Source organism: Electrophorus electricus, chromosome 1 (genome assembly GCF_013358815.1).
Source record: "Electrophorus electricus isolate fEleEle1 chromosome 1, fEleEle1.pri, whole genome shotgun sequence".
Lineage (NCBI taxonomy): Eukaryota > Metazoa > Chordata > Actinopteri > Gymnotiformes > Gymnotidae > Electrophorus > Electrophorus electricus.
Window position 1 is genome coordinate 32,405,686 of NC_049535.1, and position 24,382 is coordinate 32,430,067.

At 45.7% G+C, this 24,382-nt stretch overlaps 2 protein-coding genes across 4 annotated transcripts in view; one reads left to right on the forward strand and one right to left on the reverse strand.

Annotated features, from left to right (window-relative positions):
* The first annotated feature begins 98 nt into the window (after positions 1-98).
* ezh1 (enhancer of zeste 1 polycomb repressive complex 2 subunit) lies at positions 99-16,836 on the forward strand. Of its 3 annotated transcripts, none has more exons than XM_035525678.1 (20): positions 99-345; positions 1,462-1,608; positions 2,365-2,490; positions 3,339-3,461; positions 4,107-4,224; positions 4,451-4,648; positions 5,960-6,062; positions 6,622-6,785; positions 7,034-7,125; positions 7,236-7,398; positions 8,511-8,692; positions 9,473-9,564; positions 10,175-10,203; positions 10,466-10,591; positions 11,063-11,241; positions 11,505-11,600; positions 11,757-11,838; positions 13,883-13,963; positions 14,067-14,151; positions 14,429-16,836. In XM_035525678.1, exons 1-20 carry the CDS (start codon positions 151-153, stop codon positions 14,460-14,462), a joined length of 2,415 nt encoding a protein of 804 aa, XP_035381571.1. In that variant the 5' UTR covers positions 99-150; the 3' UTR covers positions 14,463-16,836. The 3 variants fall into 3 exon arrangements, with proteins under 3 accessions (XP_035381571.1, XP_035381564.1, XP_035381569.1); XM_035525671.1 differs by having other exon boundaries at positions 14,440-16,836; XM_035525676.1 differs by having other exon boundaries at positions 3,342-3,461; positions 14,440-16,836.
* Positions 16,837-18,218: 1,382 nt separating this feature from the next.
* The window catches only part of cntnap1 (contactin associated protein 1), a 32,113-nt gene continuing 25,949 nt past the window's right edge, over positions 18,219-24,382 (reverse strand). The window contains 1 exon segment of the mRNA XM_027030723.2: positions 18,219-23,193. Within this exon segment, the coding sequence (XP_026886524.2) occupies positions 22,994-23,193 (200 nt within the window). The 3' untranslated portion in view covers positions 18,219-22,993.

Genomic DNA, 24,382 nt, shown 5'->3' on the forward strand with positions numbered 1-24,382 from the left:
TTTCCCTTTCTAATATATGATTTGATCATGTGGCTCTGTGCTGTGGTACGGGCGAAGCGCTCTGGAGTGCGATCATAACACAGACGTCACCGTCGGCTTGACCGCGCCAGCGGAGTGCGCAGCTCGGAACCGCGCAGCCACAGTGTGCACATGCTGGCGGAGGACTGGGGAGTCTCCGCGCCCACCAGGCCCGTCAACGAGGACGCTTCTGCGGCCGGGGATCTGCGCTCAGCCCGCAGCGCGGAGACGCTTCTTCGTGGACGTTTTCTGCCGTTCCGGGGACACGGAGTTCCTCGCGGCGTGCTCACGGCGAGCGCACGCACCCCCCCACCCGCACCCCCCCAGGTTTGTAGCGACTTAAAGGTAGGACACGCGAGTCTCGAGGCATTTGTAACTGCGACAGCGTTTCTGCCCCGCGTGCGCGCGAGAGCGTTTGTACGCGCACGCCGGCGATCTCGCACCCTTGGCGTGGGGGTGTCGTGAGAGTTTGCCTCGCGGTCTTCCGTGACTGTCATCGTGGACATGTATTTTTCGACGTAACGATCCGCGTGCGGGAGAGCCCCCTTCGCGCAAGCTAGTAAACGCGCAGGGCTCTCGCTTCGCGCGCGGCTCGCCAGCATGGCTTTAGATTCGCTTTAATGGGAGACTGTAGAGAACGTGAAGGCTCGTGACATGGAGAAAAGTACACTACGCACTTATGCGTGCTGCTTTCGCTGTCGCCTCGCGCAGGGGCACGCCCACTTCCAGCGAGCAGTGTCGTGCGTGCTCGAGAGAAGCGTATGTTTTTCGGAGAGCGTGTCGCGCGTAAGGCTTTACGCCCTCCGTGACGGGTCTCGCTCCTCTAACGCCTCACACGTTTGCAGCAGTGAGGAGGGGAGCAGCTTTGAGGCTTAAAGGCTCCGAGGCGCTTTAAAAATGGGGAATGGGGCAGTTCTGTTTTCCTGACAGCAGGGGGCGGTGAGGCTCACCTACAGAGTCGACCAATCATGTAGCATCAATGTTAACGTTCCTGGATGACAAAGTTTGAGTCATGCGTTTTGTAGTGTGTGTGTGTGTGTGTGTGTGTGTGTGTGTGTGCGCGCGGGCGCGCGCGTGTAGGTGTGAATCATAGCAAGTACGGGAAAGCGTTTTTTTTCCGAGAAAGGTTCTGGAACCCTGGAACACTTCAACATCCGTATGATCTTATCACTTTAGCAGGACCTCATTTACCGTCGACCTAAAACAACTAACAGTTTCTCTCTGTAACAAGATATGTGAAGTCAAGGCATGTAACAGATTTGAATTTAGAAGTCACACACGCCAAGTGGCAATGTTTTCTCCCTTAGAAGTACACACCACAGCCACACCTCTGTGGACACACGGTTAAAGGCGGGAATCAGAAAGCCCCCTTGTGCTTCGCCCTGCTGAGGGCTTTGCTTGGAGTAAAGGCATGTTTGTGGGTGCTGTCCTCCTGTGCTGCAGGTGATGGAGGTGATGGATGAGGTTTCTGGCACCCGCCTGTCCCCCGGCAAGGCCCCGCGGAGCCTGGTGCAGTGGAGAAGGAGAGTTAAGTCTGAGTACATGAGACTGCGTCAGTTAAAACGCTTCCGCAAGGCTGAGGAGGTGAAGGTAGGCACAGTGTCTCACACACACACACACACACACTCATACCTTCCGCTTCTCTCTCTCACTCTCTCTCACACACTGCCTCTCTCACACACACATCTTCACACACTCTGCCCCTCTTACACTCTCTCTCACTCTCTCTCACACACACATCTTCACACACTGCCCCTCTTACACTCTCTCTCTCTCTCTCTCTCACACACACACACACACACACACACACACACACCCTCACACACCCCCTCTCCCTCTCTCACACACACCCTCACACACTCTGCCTCTTACACACTGCATCTTTCAAATGCTCCACACATTGCCGTGCACTCATACACACCCTCTGACTCTCTCTCACGTTACGCTACACACTAACTCTTTCTTTCTCTTTTGCTTTGACCATCACAACAGATTTTCTTTCATGCTGTTGTGTGACACTTTTGTCTAAGCACTATGTAAATTACATCGATTTCAACCGAGCTAAATCCTCTCTGTCTGTCACGACGGATACGTATTTCCTATCATGACAGATGCACTGTTTTGCAGTCCTTCTAACTCTTCCCCTGATTTCGTATTTCTGACCCCATCAGTTTAATCTGTACATCAGTCTGCATCCACAGTCTAATGAGTGATGTGGAGCTTTGAGTCAGTGACTGAAAAGATGAGATCATTTGCTCCTGCTGAAAAAATAATCAGATTTTCTTAAGTTAAAGGCAGACTTTGTGTGTGTGTGTGCGTGTGTGTGTGTGCGTGTGTGTGACCTAGGCGCTGTTCCTGTCTAATAGGCGTAAGATTGAGGGGAGGACGGAGCTACTGAACAAGGAGTGGTCCAAACTCCGAATCCAGACCATTCCTTTGACCACTCCAAGTGGCTCCCTGGCCGGCAAGAAGGTGAGAGGGAGAGAGGGAGAGAGTAAAGGAGGTGGAGAGAAGGTGAAACCAAAAGGAGGAGCGAGGGAGTTAGGTTGGGAGGTGGAAGGAGAGCAAGTGAGTGCCACTCTGAAGAAGACCCTCCAAACCTCATCACGAACCAAAGGAAACGGCGCCCTTCCCACCAGTCACTTTACACCGCAGTAGGCGGAGCGAAGGTTTAGTCTTCAGGTTCTCCAGCAGCAGTCTCAGTGCAGCCGCGAGCGTGGGGTGGGGGTGTGGGTGGGGGTTTCTCCCCTGCAAGCCGTTCCATCACACCTTGCCAAATCTCCCAGTTAGGCAGAGGAAGAGGGAATGAACCGAGCAGGCCAAGCGCCTTTCTGATGCTGCCAGACACAAGCAGGAGCGAGCAAGTCAGACTCCTCTGAAGAGGGAGATTCCTGCCCAGTAGCTCAGAGTGCTTGATGACGTTACCGCACGGCTCGCGGTCCCAGCGTAAAGCTGTATGTCAAGCTGCTTCAGCGTTAGTGCTAACGCTGTTAACTCAAGCAGTCAGAGGGGAAATATTTCCCCACTTAATCTGGTATTCGCCTGTGTACCTCACGCTTGTATTTTATTCAAATACAGTTTATACACTAAATGTGTGGATTTGTTATTATTTTTAAAATTCTGTCTATTTGTATGCTGTCATACCATGAGGCGAAACATTCATAATGTCATTAGAATTGAGACGTGAACTGCAGTGAAAATATGCGGGGAAGTGACGCTGGTTTTGATGCAAGGCTGTCTGGTTTGAATGTGGGATTGTGGGATTGTTTGGGACTCCTCCTCACTCTTTGTCTTGTCACTCCCACCCGCTCCAATCACAGCAGTGCACAGTGGAGTTTGGATTTCCATCCTTCCCCAACCAAGCAGTTGCCATGAGACCCCTGACAACCGTTGCTGGGATACCATTCATGTACTCATGGTCCCCTTTACAGCAGAACTTCATGGTACTGCATATCATGGCACTCACACACACACACTCACGTACACTCACGCATGCTCACACACACACACACACACACATACGCACTTATACACTCACTCACACTCACACACATTCACACACTCACACACACTCACAAACTTATGTGTGCTTAGCAAAACACAGTTATTCCTTTACTGTTCTGAGGAGAGAGAGAGAGAGAGAGAGAGAGAGAGAGAGAGAGAAAGAGAGAAAGAGGTCATCAGAATGAGTGAGAAATTTTGAGCTTGGTCATTTGTGAAAATAGGTCACCTTGCATCAGTGCACACGCAGTGCATCTATTCTTGTTTTTTAATCCACTCTCAGGTAAAGAAGGACATGTGTCCTCAGTGCATTTTTTTCAACCACCCACGTTCCCCACGCACGCACACGTGCACACACACACATACAGACACACACATCCTCTGACAGGTTAACACCCTCACACACATTCTCTCAGGTCAACACATGTACACATGCACAAGAAAAATGAGGTTCACACACACACACGCGCACACATGCACACATCCAGTCAGCCTCTGAGAAGAGATTGTCAGATGGATAAATGGAATGGTTGTCACTTCCTCCCTCGCTCTCTCTCTCTCCCTCCCTCCCTCCCTCGATCTGTCAGGTGGAAGATGAGACCTTCCTCCATAACATTCCCTATATGGGTGATGAGGTTCTGGAGCAGGATGAGGCCTTTTTGGAGGAGCTCATTGATAACTACGATGGAGTCCATGGTGACAGGGGTAAAGCTCACACACACACACACACACAGAGGTGTAAAACACACTCTCCGTTTCACTCTCTCTCTCCGTAAAACATGTCTGTTCTTTTCCTCCTCACCACGAGTCCACTCCTCGAGCACTCCGGGCTCCTCACTCAGGACCTTCTTCAGTTACGACGTTGCACTGTGTCCCCTGTGTCCTGTCTGGGGTTGGGGTGCTGACCGGGCTGTGTGTGCGTCCGCTGCAGAAGGAGGCTTCATCAGCGACGAGATCTTTAAGGAGCTGGTGGAGGCCCTCAGCCAGTACTCCGACAATGAGGAGGAAGACGAGGAGACCACGGAGGAGGAAGAGGAGCGGGCTCTGAGGAGGAGTGCAGGGGAGGGCTACGAGGAGAGCAAGGCGGGATCTCAGGCCTTTAAGCGGAAACGGAAGAGAGTTACTGAGGGTAAGGCCAGTGACTGACAGGTAGCTGGGCCAATCGCATGCAGAAGTCTAGTGTGAAGTTGATATGAAGACAAGACACAGTTGTTTCCAGCTCTCAGCTGGATTACAGGATCTGTACTGAGAGCATGAACTTTACTGTCAAAACACTCCCTCTCTCCCTCTCTCTCTCTTTCTCTCTCTCCCTCTCTCTCTCTTTCTTTGTTTCTATCTCTCTCTGTCGCTCTCTGTCGCTCTCTGTCGCTCTCTCTTTCTTTTTCCTCATTTTCTTTGTCTCCTAGTGTGCATGTGTGTGTGTGTGTGTGTGTGTATTTGTAAACCATTCGTTGTGATTAGCTGCTCCATTCCCTGGGAAGGCCAGATAAACCTGTTTCTTCTCACGGTGCGTTTGGGTCGGATTCGGATTACCGAGTGCCGTGACGGCCTCTGCACGGCACGGGAGCTCAGCTCCAACGTCCTGGACCCAACGTGGTTGTTTTTGTCCGTTTCATTTCTGGAAGGATTACTGCAAAAGAAACCGAATATGTTGGAACCGAATATAGTGACGTCTGATTGGTCGCAATCGCTTCCGAGCTTGTCTGTCAGCATAAAGTCTTTCACAAAAGCCCGAGATAGTGTAGCCCGTCGAAGAGGTGACGCAGAGAGTGTGACGTTTACAGTGGATGTCTGTTCTAATCAGTTTCAGAACAATAACAGATATTACAGGTTGAGTCTCCGCTTTCTGCAGTACGCCTGATAAGTTGTGTTGACTAATGAAACAACGGAAACCTTTGTTTAAATTTGCTGATTTCTAAATGATCCGCTTTTTATCTGCTGCGGCAGCTTGTGTTAAGAATCAGGCACAGACCTCCCTTTGGCTTTTGCCACATAGGAAGGTTTGGTGTGCTCATGTGATATCGTGTAGCCTGGAATTCATCTTCATAACAGACAACCTGCAGGCCATGCACAACACACAAGTTAATGAGCACACACTTATGCGCACGCACAGCTGATGCCACTCACTCACACACACACACACACACACACACACACACACACACACACACCACACACACACACACACTCACACACACACTCTCACACACACACACACACACACTCTCACACTCACACACACACACACACACACACACACACACACACACTCACACACACACACACACACTCACACACACACACACACTCACACACACACTCACACACACACACACACACCACACACACACATTTACGCACACAGCCTTTCATCATGGCATGGACGTTCCGCAGCAGGATTGGATGTGACCCATGTTCCTCTGCTATTGTTCCCTACTAGGCGGTGATCCGTGTGCCAGTAAGAAGAGCCCCAGCGATAAGATCTTCAGTGCCATCGCATCTATGTTCCCTTACAAAGGCACCATGGAGGAACTCAAGGAGAAGTATGTGCACAGATCCACACATGCTCTCGACAGTAACAAATCCAGCAGTGTTTGTTTTTATTCATAAATCATTATTGGCTGGCTAACTAAAGGTAATGGGAGCAGACAGGTCTCTGCGCTCTTCTGAAACGTGCCTGGATCAGTAATAATCCAGGCATAAGCACATGTATCCTAACAGCTGCAGAGCCGTTTCACGTTTGGCTCTGTTCAGTTCTGTTCAGGTCAGTGAAGCGTGGGCTTAATTTTCAACTTCAATGTCCTTTTTATTTTTTGCATTTTAATAAGACTGTTTTATTTATGTGACCAGTAATATTCTTATTTCCTATTGCAAGCCCTGTAGTTTTGTAGTTTGTAAGTCTTATTTGTTTCTGTTACTCCCTGTATCTCTCTCTCTCTCTCTCTCTCTCTCTCTCTCTCTCTCTCTCTCTCTCTCTCTCTCTCTCTCCCCTCTCTCTCCCCTTCTTCACTCTCTCTCTCCCTCCCTCCCTCTCTCTCTCTTCCTCCCTCTCTCTCTCCTTCTCTCTCTCTCTCTCTCTCTCTCTCTCTCTCTCTCTCTCAGGTATAAGGACCTCCTGGAACCCCCCAGTGAAGCTAAGCTTCCTCCTCTCTGCACTCCCAACATGGACGGCCCCTTCGCCAAGTCTGTGCAGCGGGAGCAAAGCCTACACTCCTTCCACACACTCTTCTGCCGACGCTGCTTCAAATACGACTGCTTCCTCCACCGTGAGAGCACTCCTCTTCTCTTCCTCCTCTCTCTGTCTTCCTCTCTTTATCCCAGACTCCATTTCTGCCAGCACCCTCACCGGAATCTTCCGCTGCTCTGTTCCACATCGTCTGAGATGAGATCCTCTGTGCAGCGTGAACCTGCCTTAATGGCAGAGCAGATGTGTGTGAATGTGTTTGCGGAAAGAGTGCGGGAGGTGCTACTCTGATCTCTTGGGGGGCGGGGTCTGTTTGTGTGTGTCATGCAGCGTTCCACGCCTCCCCTAATGTGTACAAAAGGAAGTCTAAGGAGATTCGAATGGAGACCGAACCCTGTGGATTAGACTGTTTCCTGCTGCAGGTACAGCCAAAGTCTTCAAACCTACTTCACGACTGCCTACACTGGATACTATGTTTTCTCCCCTCTGAGGGATGCCTCAGTTCATCTCCCTGTATCCCTCCTCTTTGCAGAAAGGAGCGAAAGAGTTTGCTGATCAGTACATGCTGCGGTCTCCGCGGTCACGTCGGCGACGGCGTCAGCCACGCCCCTGTAGCTCCACCGGTCCCACACCGTCGGGCTCAGTCGAGGAGAGAAAAGATGGAGACAGTGACCATGAAACCACCAGTTCCTCTGGTGCAGTTACACCTCATATATGCGCACGCTTTCTCTCTCTCACACACACACACTGAGAAGCAGAAGCACATCTCTCTGAGTGTCAAAGCTAGGCAGCAAAATCAACACAATGCTTCCACAGGTTTGTAAATACACAGGTAGGAAAACATTTTGCACAAGCTTAGCTGAAGTCTGTTAAGAAGTATATTTTTTCTTCTCACATCTAAAAGATTAATTTGAATTTTCAGATGCACCAGTGAGCATACAATGTGTGAGAGGTGAAACCTCTTTTTTCTACATGTGTACAAGTCCCCACTACCCAGTGTGGATCTTTTAAGTGTGTGCTCACTGAAGTTCACATAAACTCACTGTAAAGTGACACCTGCTAAACAAACCTCTCAGACAGCCAGAACAAACACACACACACACCAGAGCGGAAGGCTGCAGCCCATTTAGAACCAGTCCCCAGAATTATACCAGGGCCCAGACGCAGTCCTGACTCTCCAGGTGTGGAGTCCTGACTCTCCAGGTGTGGATTCCTGACTGTCTAGGTGTGGAGTCCTGACTGTCTAGGTGTGGAGTCCTGACTCTCCAGGTGTGGAGTCCTGACTCTCCAGGTGTGGAGTCCTGACTGTCTAGGTGTGGAGTCCTGACTGTCTAGGTGTGGAGTCCTGACTCTCCAGGTGTGGAGTCCTGACTGTCTAGGTGTGGAGTCCTGACTCTCCAGGTGTGGAGTCCTGACTGTCTAGGTGTGGAGTCCTGACTCTCCAGGTGTGGAGTCCTGACTCTCCAGGTGTGGAGTCCTGACTGTCTAGGTGCACAGTGACCTTTTCCAGTAGCACTAGAGCAGAGTGACTCTTGGCCCTCTCAACCGAGCCACACCTGCACACTGATACTGTGCTCATGCTAACACGCCTGCCTGGACGGTCATGTGCTTTTTGTTTTATTTACTTGAAGAATAACCATTTGCTTTTCTCTCTCATTCTCCGTTCCTCTGTGGGTTTGCTTGTGTACACACCTGCATCTGTGCATGTATGCGTGTGTGTGTGGGTGTGTGTGTGTGCACGTGTGTGCATGCATGTGTGCGTGCGTGTGTGTGTCTGTGTGTGTGTGTGTGTGTGTGTGTACATTAGAATGCAACTCTCGCTGTCCCACTCCTACCAAGCTGAGGCAGGGGGAGGAGCTCCTGGGACAGGGAGGAGCTCCTCAGCAGTGGAGCGGAGCAGATGAGTCCCTGTTCAGAGTCTTACACGGCACCTACTACAACAACTTCTGCTCCATCGCACGCCTTATAGGCACCAAGACCTGCAAACAGGTATGCTGCACACACACACACACACACAGGTGTGCGCAGACAAATGCATCTGTGCATTCCCAAACACACGCGCACATTCCTAGACACAAATACATGGAAATAATTGTAAAAAATACATGGAAATCCTTTTTTGGGTAACCGTCACAGTAGATACAACTTCTGTAGGTGTGTATGTCTACTGTAGGTGTGTATGTGTACTGTAGGTCTGTACTGTAGGCCTGTATGTGTACTGTAGGTCTGTATGTGTACTGTAGGTTTGTATGTCTACTGTAGGTGTGTACTGTAGGTGTGTATGTCTGTGTATCTCTGCTGTAGGTGTGTACTGTAGGTGTGCATGTATACTATAGGTGTCTACTGTAGGTGTCTATGTCTACTGTAGGTGTGTATGTGTACCGTAGGTCTGTATGTGTACTGTAGGTGTGTACTGTAGGTCTGTATGTCTACTGTAGGTCTGTATATGTACTGTAGGCGTGTACTGTAGGTCTGTATGTGTACTGTAGGTCTGTATGTGTACTGTAGGGTTGTATGTCTACTGTAGGTGTGTATGTGTACTGTAGGTCTGTACTGTAGGCCTGTATGTGTACTGTAGGTGTGTACTGTAGGTGTGTACTGTAGGCCTGTATGTGTACTGTAGGTCTGTATGTGTACTGTAGGTATGTACTGTAGGCCTGTATGTATACTGTAGGTCTTTTGTTTTATTTTTTATTTTATTTCATTTAAAAAGTTCTCACTAATATTCATTAGTGTGTGTGTGTGTGTGTATGTGTATGTGTGTGTTAGGTGTACGAGTTTGCCGTGAAGGAGGTGCTGATTCATCGTGTGCCTCTGGAAGATGGAGGGATCTCACCACAGAAGAAGAAGAGGAAGCACAGGTAAGCCAGACTTCACTTCTCCTTTGCCAGATTAAGATCAACGCCAACACCAGCACAGAGTCCAACACAGCGACAACGCACAACATTCTGGACCTGTCTCCCCTCTCACAGACCTGTCTCCCCTCTCACAGACCTGTCTCCCCTCTCACAGACCTGTCTCCCCTCTCACAGACGTGTCTCCCCTCTCACAGACCTGTCTCCCCTCTCACAGACGTGTCTCGCCTCTCACAGACCTGTCTCCCCTCTCACAGACGTGTCTCCCCTCTCACAGACGTGTCTCCCCTCTCACAGACGTGTCTCGCCTCTCACAGACCTGTCTCCCCTCTCACAGACGTGTCTCCCCTCTCACAGACGTGTCTCGCCTCTCACAGACGTGTCTCCCCTCTCACAGACGTGTCTCCCCTCTCACAGACGTGTCTCCCCTCTCACAGACATGTCCCCTCTCACAGACGTGTCTCCCCTCTCACAGACATGTCCCCTCTCACAGACGTGTCTCCCCTCTCACAGACATGTCCCCTCTCACAGACGTGTCTCCCCTCCCACAGACCTGTCTCCCCTCTCACAGACCTGTCTCCCCTCTCACGGCGCCTCCTCTCTTGTTACTTTTTAGGTTATGGGCCAAGATTCAGTTGAAGAAAGGTGAGCTCCTCCTCTTCCAGAACAGAATGGCTGAATATGGTTGAACTAGAGCAGTTGAATTCGAAGACAGATGCTTAAATCCAAAGTCAGGAATATGAGAAAATATTTGTCTGTCTGTCTGTGTGTCTGTCTGTCCATCCAATCATTTGTCTGACCTCTGACCCATTTGGATGTCACAGAATACTCCCATTTGTGAACCCATGGTTTAGTTTGCTCTTTTGTTATGTTTACATTGTCATTTTGTTTACCATTGTTGTCTTAGATAATTCGTCCAATCAGGTGTACAACTACCAACCATGTGACCATCCAGAACACCCATGTGACAGCTCGTGCCCTTGTGTGATGACCCAGAACTTCTGTGAGAAATTCTGCCAGTGTGATCAAGAGTGTGAGTGATACACACACACAAACACTAGTGCTCAAAAGACTCAAAAGACTTTGTTTTGGGTTAAAGAAGGTGTCCATGTGATTTTTTTTTTAGCATTTCTCTTCTTGTGAAGTGTTTGTAGGAGGTGTGTGTCTTGGACTAGTGAAGGGTGCTCTCTGCTTCCTTTAATTCTTTTGTGTTGTTTTCCGAGCTTTGCCTTAACGTTCTGGGTACAAAATGCTTCTGAAATGGAACATTCTGCCACGCCCCCCTAAACACTGCAGTGCCCTGTCCTTCACCACCAGAGGGCAGCAGCAATCAGATGAGGCATTCTTTCATTCATAGTGACTGAAGAATCCTCCAGCTAAACTCAGATTGTCTCATGGAGTCCAGGGGCATGTCTGAAGCACCCCTGAAACCATCTCAGCCTGCTGAGGGGGGGTGTGGTGGGGGGTTGGGGTGTCAGCCCTAACCTTGCCGTCGTGGGCGCAGGTCAGAACCGCTTCCCGGGATGCCGTTGCAAGACGCAGTGTAACACCAAGCAGTGTCCGTGCTACCTGGCTGTGCGCGAGTGCGACCCTGATCTCTGCCTGACCTGCGGGGCCTCGGACCGCTGGGACAACAAGCAGGTTTCCTGCAAGAACTGCAGCATCCAGAGGGGACTCAAGAAGGTACAGGATGTGACATCATGGCTCACTGTGTGCGGGCGCTGCAGTAACATGTCACCACGCGTGTGTGAGGTTATAGAAGTGACATCACTGATGATGATTCACATATGAAATGCTCTTTATTGAATTTAATCTGATGGAAGAATTGTAATTATTAGTAGACTATTTATAGTCTAATTAGAGTAACCATACATTTGGGATTCTATTGTTGTTGCTGTTATTGTTGTGGTCGTCGTCGTCACTACAGTGTTTTCTGACCTCTCTAGCACCTGCTCCTCGCCCCGTCAGATGTAGCAGGGTGGGGGACCTTCATCAAGGAGCCCGTCCAAAAGAATGAGTTCATCTCAGAGTACTGCGGAGAGGCAAGAGCAGCCCAGACCCGACCAAACGCACACAGATGCCTACAATCAGGATTTTAACTGCTTAATTAGGAAAGAACTAGAAAATAACTTGAGTGTGTGTGTGTGTGTGTGTGTGTGTGTGTGTGTGTGTGTGTGTGTGTGTGTGTGTGTGTGTAGCTTATATCTCAGGATGAAGCAGACAGAAGAGGCAGGATCTATGACAAGTATATGTCGAGCTTCCTGTTCAATCTGAACAACGGTAAATATTACCACACGCTTTATAAGCAGTCCAGCACCACACCACCAGAGCAGAGGCACATGGCAGCCAAAACCAATACACGCTCACATTACAACATGTGCTGTGTGTTATTGTCTTGCTCACACTATTATAATGGAGCTGCCTTCATTTTCTTATTTGACCTTTAATGTTGGCACTGTAATATGTGTCTTTTCCATGAATCCTGTCCCAGTTCATATCGCTACTAGTAGACCACATGATTTAATTCTTATGAGATGTGTAAATCTTTGAAATTTGTTGTATATTAATATCCAAATACAGAAAGATAAATTTAAATGTGCCTCAGTGAATGTACAGCCTGATGAACAAACCCCTTCGTCTAAAAATTCCATTACTCACCATGCTATTGACTCTCTGTGTTTGACTGAAACCTGGCAACAAAAGGGAGATTATTTTGTGATGAATGAAATGACTAAACCAGGCTATAAGTACTGTGCAAAAAGCCATCTTACTGCAAACGCTGGTGGACTGGCTGATTTTAAAGATGTTTTTAATATAACTGTACTAAAAATTGTAAGGCGATAGATTATGGGATTTTAAGATTTCCTTTCTTAAATTTATGAAGTGTCTTCCACCTAAACAGCATGTTAATAATCCTACACATAAGCTTGGCTACACTCTGGATCTTGCAATAACAAAATATGGTGTATGGTGTGTTTTCACCATGGATTGTCACTCTTTACCCTATGTGCTATTACCTTGGGTGTCCCTCAAGGCTCAGTAGTGGGTCCTATCCTATCCCTTATATTTTTGTTATATGGTAACATTTTCCATTGTTGATACACAAGTGTATTTTCAAGAACAGCTTGCCTTATTTCAGGCAACTAGGTGCTTTCATGACATAAATGGTTGGATGGCAGTTTTTGTCGTAAATGTGAAGCAGTTACTATGGGCTCCTGCTAGATTTGAAAACCTGGAACTAAAAATGTTGCTGTTAATGGTCACCCGATCTTGTTGTCAGCCTGTGTGAGTAACCTTGGGGTCAAAATGAACCTCATATTATCATTAGTGCCTATCTTACATCTATTATCTGTAAAAGAGCCTTTTATAATTTATGAGATATTGTGCGCCTTGGCTCTTTTCTAAGTCACTGTGATACTGAGAAGCTATTTCATGTGTTTCTGACCTGTGACCTTGCAGTTGTGTTCTCTGTATCATTCTCTTGGCAGGGATTTTATATATATGTGTGTGTGTGTGTGTGTGTATGTGTGTGTGTGTGTGTGTATATATATATATATATATATATATATATATATATATATGTGTGTGTGTGTGTGTGTGTGTGTGTGTGTGTGTGTGTGTATATATATATATATATATATATATGGCTTGCTGATCTGCTGACCATCTGAATTACCAATTGTTTTCATTTTAATGTTAATGGTTATTGCATTGCCAGTTGATGCTATGACAGCAGTGATAGTCTGGAAACTTTAGAACCCAATGGAATTCATTTTGATTTAAACATCTACTATTTCATATACAAACTGGAGCCTCCTAGTACTTCAGAAGCTTCCACAGCTGATGAAGGATCTCTGTCCAGAATGCCCTGTTTTTGTGGAAAGCTTGTGTAGTTCATTAGACTTTTTAAGTTTTATACATTTTTCATTGCATTTTTATCTTATGTATGAAGTGCCTTAAGTCATGAAAATTATTAATAAGAATGAATAAGAACAAGAATATCATCATCATGATCATCATCATCATCATCACTATTCTTATTATTCTTATTATTATTATTATTAATAATAATAATAATAATAATAATATCATCTATATGCACCAATCCTAGCAAAAGAATTTCCCAAAACATTCCTAAGTCTAGCCAATAAAGTGCAATTCAATTTGTTATCCGTGTAAATGCATCAGGACTGCAGATGGAAATGAGCTCACCTGCGAAACATGACTTCTCATTCCAGACTAATGCTTTTGCTACACTGTTCTTGACAGAATACGGTTAAGAAACTAAAATAAACCCCCTCTATTCAAACTTCTGCCTCAACAGACTTTGTCGTGGATGCCACACGAAAAGGGAACAAGATTCGCTTTGCCAACCACTCCGTAAATCCCAACTGTTACGCAAAGGGCAAGTTCGGCTTCTTTAATCTTGAATCTAACGGAAGAGCCATTTTCCAGAGTCGTTGTTCTACTGAGATCTGACTGTTGGTTCTTGTCAATGTTGGTTACAGTTGTCATGGTGAATGGGGACCACCGAATCGGAATCTTTGCCAAGCGGGCGATACAGCAGGGGGAGGAGCTCTTCTTTGATTACAGGTATGCCACACAGTTCAGCTGGTTTTTAGTTTTAATCTTAATCACAGCTATGGGTCTCTTGCTCAGTGTATGTGCAAGCAGTGTGTTACATGCTCAGACCTGAGATTGCCTAAGTGGGTCGGGTGCATTCACATTAGGGTTGAAACTAAATTTAGCTGTGGGCCCAACCCACCGCACCTGATCCCTAATTACTGTCTTCGGAGGTAATTGAATAGCCAGGTGAGGTATGTTGATTGGAGCTAGCAGATCTCCAGGTGTGCATCCTAATGAATCGCAGTTCCCTTCTAGGTACAGCCAGGCTGACGCCCTGAAGTACGTGGGCATCGAGAGAGAGATCGACGTCGTCTGAGTTCTTACTACTACCACCTTGTAATGCTGTTACTGCTGCCTACAACGCATCTCTCCTCACTCAGGACTGTGGTTCCAATGTGGGCGTATGGGTCTGCCTCCGCTTGAAGGAAGGGGTTCTGTGATGTCGTAACATTCCTTTATGATATCCCAGAACACCATATGATGAATTAAAGGGTCACAAGCGCTTTCTCTGTTTAGAACTTGAGGTCCATCACATTGTCTGAACTAGCATGTTTCTTGAAATGGATCAGTAATTATTAGGAGTTTAATATTAGAGTGTTTGTACCTCATGCCAAGTTGCACTATGTTGCAAAGAAGGTTGGAGATTGTTCTGAAATAATAACCTCAGATAGCTGCGTTCTAGTTAGTACTGTTCTTTTACTTGATAAAATATTTTGGAAGGATAAACGATGTTAGTTCAGACCATTTGGATCTCAGGGAGTTCTTCAGTTTCTCAGCGTCTTCACATTGTGGTAGACTCTTTACATAAACTTAAAACCGTATACAGTTACATCATCCTTGTATATTCATCATACTGTGTAGTTGCAAATTTAGACTCGCACCTAGTCAGCATTAGTGGTGTTTTTGGTCAGTTTTCTTTGACCCACCAGGCACCTGGGGTCATCTTACTCAGAGTAGTCAGGTTACATTTGCGTTGGTAGCATTTCAGTCTTTATTTCCTGCTGAACACACTTATCTTTCAGCGGCAGTATATCATGGTGTTGGCCTCTTCCTGTAATCTGCGATGCTCTGCTACCTTCCAAGCTTGTCTGTTACCTTGCCTGCCTCTGCATTTTAGTTCACCTTGTCCAGGCTGATCAGTGTCCTTTCGATATAATAGTCTCATACTGACTAAAATAATATTTAATCTGGATCCTCATCCATTCAGCTCAGATGCCACTAATGATGGTATGTAGCTAGTGCTGTGCTAGCTCGAGGGTGTCCGTCATGTCTGCTTAAATTAGGGAATATGTCCATTGGCAACACACTGCAACACGGAACATGGGAAGTAACCATAAAACCGACAGGCTGAATGTGAACATTGTGCTAAAAAGGCTTTGAAGAAAAAATGAGATTTTATCTTGAAGCTTCTTTTTTTTTAGTTGACAAAGTGGGCTGTCATCTGTCATTTTTATATCTAAAAAAGATAAGCTAAGCCAAACTGAGGTCACCATAGTGACTAAAAACATCCTAAAGTTAGCCTGTGGGTCCTTTACAGGCTTGAGAAGGCCTGTTAAACACATTTAGCCTTTTTCTAGCTTCTAGAATATTCCAGAAAGCATGCTAATACGGTAATGTGGCGATATTGTCTTGGACGAAACCCTTCTCATTCTGCAGTGTTCTGTAAGAAGGTAGGCAGTTATTTTAAGACTTTTAATGCAGCCTGCAATTAATATTAACAGTTTATGATAATTACAATATTAATTTATTGCTATTAACCACCCTTCAACATTTTTACTCTATGCATTTTACAAAATGAGCATCATAGTTCTTTATACTAATTAGTTCTGTTATGTTTACCTCCTTTTGACCGATTGTAACGGAATTTGCTTCCTCAAATCTTCCCTGAAGTGACATCACGTATTTCTGTTTTTAACAGGGAGCTTTGAAACAAGCCTTTCCGTTGTTGTTGTCGTGTTGTAATGCCTTCTGATGTCAAACACCACACTGTGACACATGAAATAAGCTCACATGTGCATCCTAACTCACGAGAGCTACTGATCTATATTCATTTCATGATCATAAGAGCTTCAGAAAACCATTTCCTGATCACGATGAGATCTTATTTCAGCTCCTGAATCATAGACCTTAACCAAGTTAACATCCCTCCTAATCTTTTTAAAGGTTTAATACAGCAAGGTCTTATGGCCAGTTCTTCAGAAATACACGAGTGACTTCTTGGAAATGGCCCTCTTATTTGTGATGTTTGCCTCTGGCTCTGAATTTCTCACAGAAGTCTTCCCATTTCAAAATGTATGTGCCAAGTACAATGCACTGAATCAGAAAGTAGTAGTTTCATAATAAAAGCGTGAACTATTATCTATAACTTAAAGATACTGTAGAGTTTGACATTTAATGCATTTCAAGTGCCCCTTTTGTTCCATATAGTGCATTTTACATTTTTACACTTTGAGTCAGTTGTTGTTGTTGTTGTTTGTCATTATTATTATTATTATTATTTCTCTAATACACACTGCCCCAGTTTCCTGATGCTACTCAAGCCCACTTTAAGGAGATCTCTCTCTGCAGAAGACTAAAATGCTATGGAATTTAGTCATGTATGTAACAGAAAACAGGTATGTGAATGGAAAATAAAACGAAATTTAGACTGCATCCGGAAAGTGTTCGCAGCGCTTCACTTTTTCCACATTTTGCTATGTTACAGCCTTATTTCAAAATGGATTAAATTAATTTTTTTTCCCTCTAAATTCTACACACAATACCCCATAATGACAAAGTGAAAAAAGTTTGTTTGGAATTGTTGCAAATTTATTAAAAATAAAAAACACAAAAGTCACATGTACAGAAGTATTCACAGCCTTTGCTCAATACTTTGTTGAAGCACCTTTGGCAGCAATTACAAAAATCAAGGATGTCTCTGTACATTGCTGCATTCATCTTTCCCTCGACCTTGAGTAGTCTCGCAGTTCCTGCTGCTGAAAAACAACCCCACAGCATCATGCTGCCACCACCATGGTCCACTGTAGGGATGTTATTGGCCAAGTGATGAGCGGTGCCTAGTTTCCTCTAGACATAACGCTTGGCATTCAGGCCAAAGAGTTCAATCTTTGTTTCATCTGACCAGAGAATTTTGTTTCTCATGGTCTGAGAGTCCTTCAGCTGCCTTCTGGCAAACTCCAAGCAGGCTGTCTTGTGCCTTTTACTGAGGAGTAGCTTCCGTCTGGCCACTCTACCACACAGGCCTGATTGGTAGAGTGCTGCAGAAATGGTTGTCCTTCTGGAAGGTTCTCCTCTCTCCACAGAGCAACACTGAAGCTCTGTCAGAGTGACCCTTGGGTACTTGGTCACATCCCTGACTAAGGCCCTTCTACCCCGATCACTCAGATTGGCCGGGCGGCCAGCTCTAGGAAGAGTCCTGGTGCTTCCAAACTTCTTCCATTTACAGATGATGGAGGCCACTGTGCTCATTGGGACCTTCAATGCTGCAGAGGTTTTTCTGTACCCTTCCCCCGTTCTGTGCCTCGATACAATCCTGTCTCGGAGGTCTGCAGACAATTCCTTGGACTTCATGGCTTGGTTTGTGCTCTGACATACTGTCACCTATGGGACCTTATATAGACAGGTGTGTGCCTTTCCAAATCATGTCCAATCAACTGGATTTACCACAGGTGGACTCCAATCAAGTTGTCGAAACAACAGAATGGAAACAGGATGCGCCCGAGCTCAATTTTGAGTGTCATGGCAAAGGCTGTGAATACTTATGTACATGTGATTAAAAAAATGTTTTTTTTAAACTATATTTGCAACAATTCCAAACAAACCTTTTTCACTTTATCATTATGGGGTATTGTGTGTAGAATCTCGAGGGGAAAAATTAATTTAATCCATTTTAGAATAAGGCTGAAACAACAAAAGGTGGAAAAAGTGAAGCGCTGTGAATACTTTCCGGATGCACCGTAAATGACATTGAACTGTTGGAGTTTTGTTTGTTTGCTTTCTTGATGAGAGAAGGAGAGAGAGCGAGAAGTATCATCTTGATTTGAAGCCTTTTTTATTGAAGTTTCAGTTTGGTTTTGCTTCCTACACAGTCGTGGTAATTACAAGGAAGGTGAGAAGAAAAGGGGGAACCTGTCACATTACAGTACTGGTGTGATACACCATGTAAATTTCCCATGGACCCCCTCGTTGGATCGTGCCTGGTGAGGCGATGGCAAACTGTGAAGTGTGCTGAAGTGGTAAATATGCAGTCTGCCCTCAACTGGGGCCTGCCGGTGCACAGATTTAAAGACGTAATGAGTGCCATTATTAGCCTTGTACTAAAGTCTAAAACGCGCGCACACACACACACACACGCACGCACGCACGCACACACACACACACAAAATACATGACAACTGTTTAGTTAAAGCAGGAATTTCAAACATTTGATGCACTTTTGATATACATTAAAATTGAAGAGATAGTACAGTGGATTCGTGTGTGCTTAAAAATGCTTAAAAAAATACTACAAAGCACACGTGAAGGTAATACACATTCCTCTAAGAGCGACCTGATATCAAAACTGGGCGTCTGGCATTCTGTGCAGAGCCTTCTGCCTAATACACGCCTAGGTGGTTACATTCAACTAAACGAAATTGAGAAAGCATACATACACACCACCACCACATTGTAATTACTCAGCACCCATGAGAAACCATACAAGCTCCACAAACAGAACACTCTTTCTTAAGAGTCAGCTTCTTTGAGCACCTATCTACTGTACATTGGCGAAACTGCGCCCTAACTATCACCCTGCAATTACCATCTACACGACTACACACGAGTAAGGTCATAAGAACAAAGATGTCACACGATCACTGCATGTGACTTGGGAAGTGTTATAGGTCTTCTCAGAACGTCTCTCAGGCCGGATCCAAAACTGCCTACTACCTTACTGAGCACTACATTAAAGTGGTATATAATATATAGATTTAAGCTCACAAGTGTTACACCTTGGGTGTGACTTATTCATTTGGTAGTGTGCAAACTGAACTTGAATTATTTGCTCAAGGACTAACAGTACATGCAACACATTTGTAGCATGTGTTAAGTGTATTCGGACACAAACTTACAAAATGGAAATCAGTTTTGTTCAGACCGTTTGGTTTGCTCTATCCTGTACAGTTGGCTGTTACTGAGTCCTGAGTATGGGGTGGGGGTGGGGAGACTAAGGGATGAAGGAAGCAAAGCGAGAGGTCCAAGGACTAGAGGTCTACATTGTAGGAGAGGGCTAAGGAGGAGAGGTCTATGTATGTGAGGTCTAAGCAGGAAAGGGGTAAGGAGGGGAGGTCTACATTGGTGAGGTATACTTTGTAGAAGTCTACACAAGAGAGGGCTAAGGAGGGGAGGTCTGTGTAGGTGGGGTCTACTTTCTAGAGGTCTACACAGGAGAGGGCTAAGGAGGGGAGGTCTACGTCGATGGGGTCTTACTTTGTAGTGGTCTACATATGAGAGGGCTAAGGAGGGGAGGTCTACTTAGGTGAGGTCTACATAGGAGAGAGCTAAGGAGGGGAGGGCTATCTGGTGAGGTCTACTTTGTAGAGGTCCACACAGGAGAGGTGTACGTAGGAGAGGTCTAATGAGGACATTGAACCTGGTTCACATTTTAAGACACTGGTAGAACAGGAAACAGCCGTCTACACACACTGCATTCTACAAACATACTAATCAAAATAGTTTTGCTTGCCTGTTCTTTTATTCTTTTATACAAATTAGATTGATAAAAAGGCCATATATACGTTATTTAAATATGTATGTGTGTATCATGTGGCACTATAACATCCAGAGCAACACAGACGTGACAGCGTGTTCGGGGGGAAGAGGCATGCACTGGAAGCATATATATTTTTCTTTTCATTATTGCATTTCAATAAAAAGTGCCGTTGTCATGCAGAATGCATAGCTTTGACAAGCGAATGAGTCCTACTTATTTCAGCTCTGGTGTTGGCTGCAGGTGGCTGACGGTGGCAGAGCTCTAAACGTCAGACGTGAATCGTCATCGGGAGTAGCTAGTAAGCAGAGACAGAGCCTTCCTACAGCGAAGACAAGACTAGCTAGACATCAGGGGAACATTAACGAACGTTTTACATAAGCGGCGCTCACCCCTCTGACAGCCCACCCGTGGAGAACGACCTTTGACCTGTGACCAAAATACCCAAGCTGAATTCAGTGAGCTCGTTTATGACTCTGTCTTGACATGGTCTCAGCATTAGTTCAGTAAATGTTGGAAATTGTAGATTTAAAACGTACTTAAACACCCCCCAAACAAGCAAAAACTACTTTTTGGGGGTTGAAAAGCTAAATATGTAGAAACGATTGTGTGTCTGAGTGTCTAATTTCAGTACTGGAGTGAAAATAACCGATGAGCTCTGTGGTTGAGATGATGGGCTCCTGTGTTCCAACGCGCCAGGCATGCTAATGACCCCTGGACAATGGAAAACAGGAAACAGCACAGCAACAGGGAGTGCTGACCAATGGTTTCCATGCAACCATTATTCTGAAAGCATATCAATAAGATATGGACAAAATTGTGTGTGAGTGTGTGTGTGTGTATGTGTTTGTGTGTGTGTGTGTGTGTGTGTGTTAGGGATTCAGCATAAATTGCCTAATGGTCCCATTTTTTAAAATCTGGGTGTAGAGTTCATCTACTGGATGGACAGGAATGTGCACACTCCAGCACTTAATAATAATAATAATAATAATGATAATAATAATAATAATGATAATAATAATAATAATGATAATAATAACAATAATAATAATAATAATAATAATAATAACGATTGTGTGCTCATACTTTGGGACTTATCCTGAAGTATACTTGAGGAAAAAAAGGAATGTACTGCTCATCTAGCTACATTTTAGTCATTCACATCTAGTATCCAGTTTCTTTTGTAATTCAATCGCTTAATTGTTTTGGTCATACCTTTCTCTTTCTAGCTTGGTCTTTTCATTTTAAACCAAAAGTATCACAAAATAGTAGATTATTCAAGACTACTCCAAGCACCTCTGTACGAATGCACGCAGACACCCAAACGAGCTGCACCTGTCACTGGGTCCCTCTCAGTGGTCAGAGTCTGGAGAGCTACAGTCCTTCACCATGTTAGCTCACACAGCAGTCCCGTATAGGAATGCTGGTACACCTGAAGATGGACGAATCACGGGTGTGTTCGAGGAGAGGCAGCGAGACGAATCAGGCCTGTACGTCTTTCAGCTCGGTCACCCACCACGAGGATGTAGGTCACCTGAGTCTACGCATGCTCACATGCACCATACAGTACTTTGATCAAACCCATTTCATAAGGAGGGATTAGGAATCCAAGGATTTGGCCGACCCTATTGCAAACCCGGAGACCAGCCGTCACGACGCGACGGCATCATGTACTAAACGTAACGGCAGCACGTGACCAAGCAGACTACGGCTCAGCTCCGTTCCATGTGGACGCCATGGGCGTGTATTCCTGCTTTCCCGTCCTCACGTTACATCGATACTCCTGCTTTCCCGTCCTCACGTTACATCGATATTCCTGCTTTCCCGTCCTCACGTTACATCACGACTGCAAAAGCAGATTTACCAGAGTTAATGTGCTCTCTCAAAAACCGCTCTAGCTGTTCGGAGCTGTTATATCATTTTATATTACTGTATTTATATTATTATAATTATTTTAGTCCTATTTGGAAGCAATAGTTCCGCAAGCAAAGTGTTTCTTTGCACAGCTGACGAAGGACTTCCCTCCTACATGTCCTCCTTTTTTCTCACCACTCTTTTGACTACCTCTATGTTTTTACTTCAGTACAAACTGCAGCCCTTTAGAATACTTTTGCCTTGTTCCCTGTCCTCAGTTTACCAGAATTAGACACAATGGGCCAGATTCATAAAACGCGATGCACAACAGGCTACACCACGCAAAATGTTGGCGATACAAAACGTTCCTGGCATTCGGAGGCCCCTGCCTTCCCAAGCCCCTTCCCTGTTCGGGTAACCCCTACTACTACAGCTCACTCCAAACTGCTCCAAGATGTGTGCACGTGTGCATGTGTGACCAAAACATCGTTTAGAGAAAAAGATCATCCAGGCCCATCGTTTCCTGCCGGGAAATGTAACACTGGACAGGTTCAGGTGGGATGTTTTGTGTTCTATTATGAATCGTTGACATCATATGCAAATGAGGATCGAAGGCAGTAAAATGCGGTAGCACCATACTGCGCAAACGGTGCAATATGCCGGCAGTCCACGTCTGTGAATGAGGAAATGTTACCATGTCGCTGGCGCTGTTCACATTGTTGAAGCTGGCGGTACGTTTTATGAATTTGGCCCAGTATATGTAAACATTTACATTTTCAAAGCATTTTCTTAACATGGGTCCTCTTTGTTGTGCGTTTTGTGTAGAGTGCAGACTACTTTTTAAATACGATACAAATACTGCCAATATGCCAAGTGTGTTGGTGCTTTCTAAAGATTTCACTGGGTTTGTGAGTCCTGTGATGTGACCGACACACTTCAGTCGGCCAGTGTTAAAACGTAGCTGTTCAACAACAGTCCAGTTTATACCCAAATACTGTATGCGAAGGACAGAAAACCAAAAGCATACCTGAACAAGGTCGAGTTTGAAAACCAAAATACAGAGGGAAAGTATAGAAGCATTCTGCAGTTGTGACATAACCTGTTTCATCAGTTCGTCTCCACCCATTTCCCCTGACTCCACCCACCCCACATCCCCCCCAGTCTCTATTGGCCGGGCCCCTCGCACTACTCCACGACGGGGCCGTGCTATTCGCCAGATCCCTCCTCCTGTAGCTGTGATAGGTCCTTCTTTTCTTTGTGCAGTGTTTCAGTGAGGGGCCGGGCAGAGCTGGGGGACTCCAAGTTCTTGGGCTCGTTAGTGTGGTAGCTCCCCTTGTACCTGTACAGGTAAATGTACAGGCCGTAAAGGATGAGGAAGAGGAGCGTGAGGGACACGGTGACGATCACTGTGGAAACACACACACACACACACACGCACACACACATAGCAGTCATATTTATTTGTGTAATATCCTCAGAGGAGTCGTTCTGAACTCATGATTGCTGAGTAGGGGCTCAAACTAATTCCCTTCATGCGGGAAGTTTCCGACTGTAGATAAGAAGGCTCACAGGCAGGATAGGAGGGGCTGGAGCACAGCTAATCTCACTCAGCCACAACTCGAATTCCACTTTTTTTTATTCCAGCTATAGAATCTGGGCCTTACTGTCGAGCAGATTTTGTAAGGTGTGCTCCTGTATGTGGAGGTGGGGTGGTGGGTGGCTAGTCTCGTCCCGAGCCCGACAGCTGGTGTGCGGTAGCCCCTAGTCCTGCGTCCAGGACTTCAGACTACAGAGTCGTTCATCTATGAATCTGGACCTGATATTACTACCTGTATTCCTGCGTTTGTTTCAGTGGCTGGTGTTACTACAGAACATCACGGAACCAGCTTGGAAAGATGCCGAGCTGACAAAGCTCAGTACTCTGAACCCATCACAGTCTGTGTTGTAGGAACCTGTCACTAGAAGAAACCCAGGGGTCACGTTCCATTTTTCAACGTGAGACAATGAGAACGTCAGTGCGCTGGAAGGGGCGGTGTTGTGAAGCCGTGAGTGGCACCCTCCGTGTCTCTGGGGCTTCCGTATGATACCATGGAGCAGTTCTGCCAGACTGCCCCCTAATCTGCCATCCCCCATGAGATGTTTCAGGGTTAGAGGAGTTCAGAAATCAGACGGTGGGGGGAAAAACCAGCCATCTGTCTCAATAAGAACTGCTGAGAAATAGAGAGGAAAGTTGTGGAAGAAGAGGAGAAAGATAACAGGAGACAAAGTGAGATGAACAGAGAGTGGGAAATAAGAGAGAGAGAGAGAGAGAGAGAGAGAGAGAGAGAGAGAGAGAGAGAGAGAGAAAAGGAGAAAAGGAATGAGTGAAAGAGATGACAGTGAGAATGAGACAGAGAGGAGGGGACAAACAGAAATAGATAGATAGATAGATAGATAGATAGATAGATAGATAGATAGATAGATAGATAGATAGATAGATAGATAGATAGATAGATAGATAGATAGATAGATAGATAGATAGATAGATAGATAGATAGATAGATAGATAGATAGATAGATAGATAGAGATAGATAAGTGTGAGCTATATTAAGGAT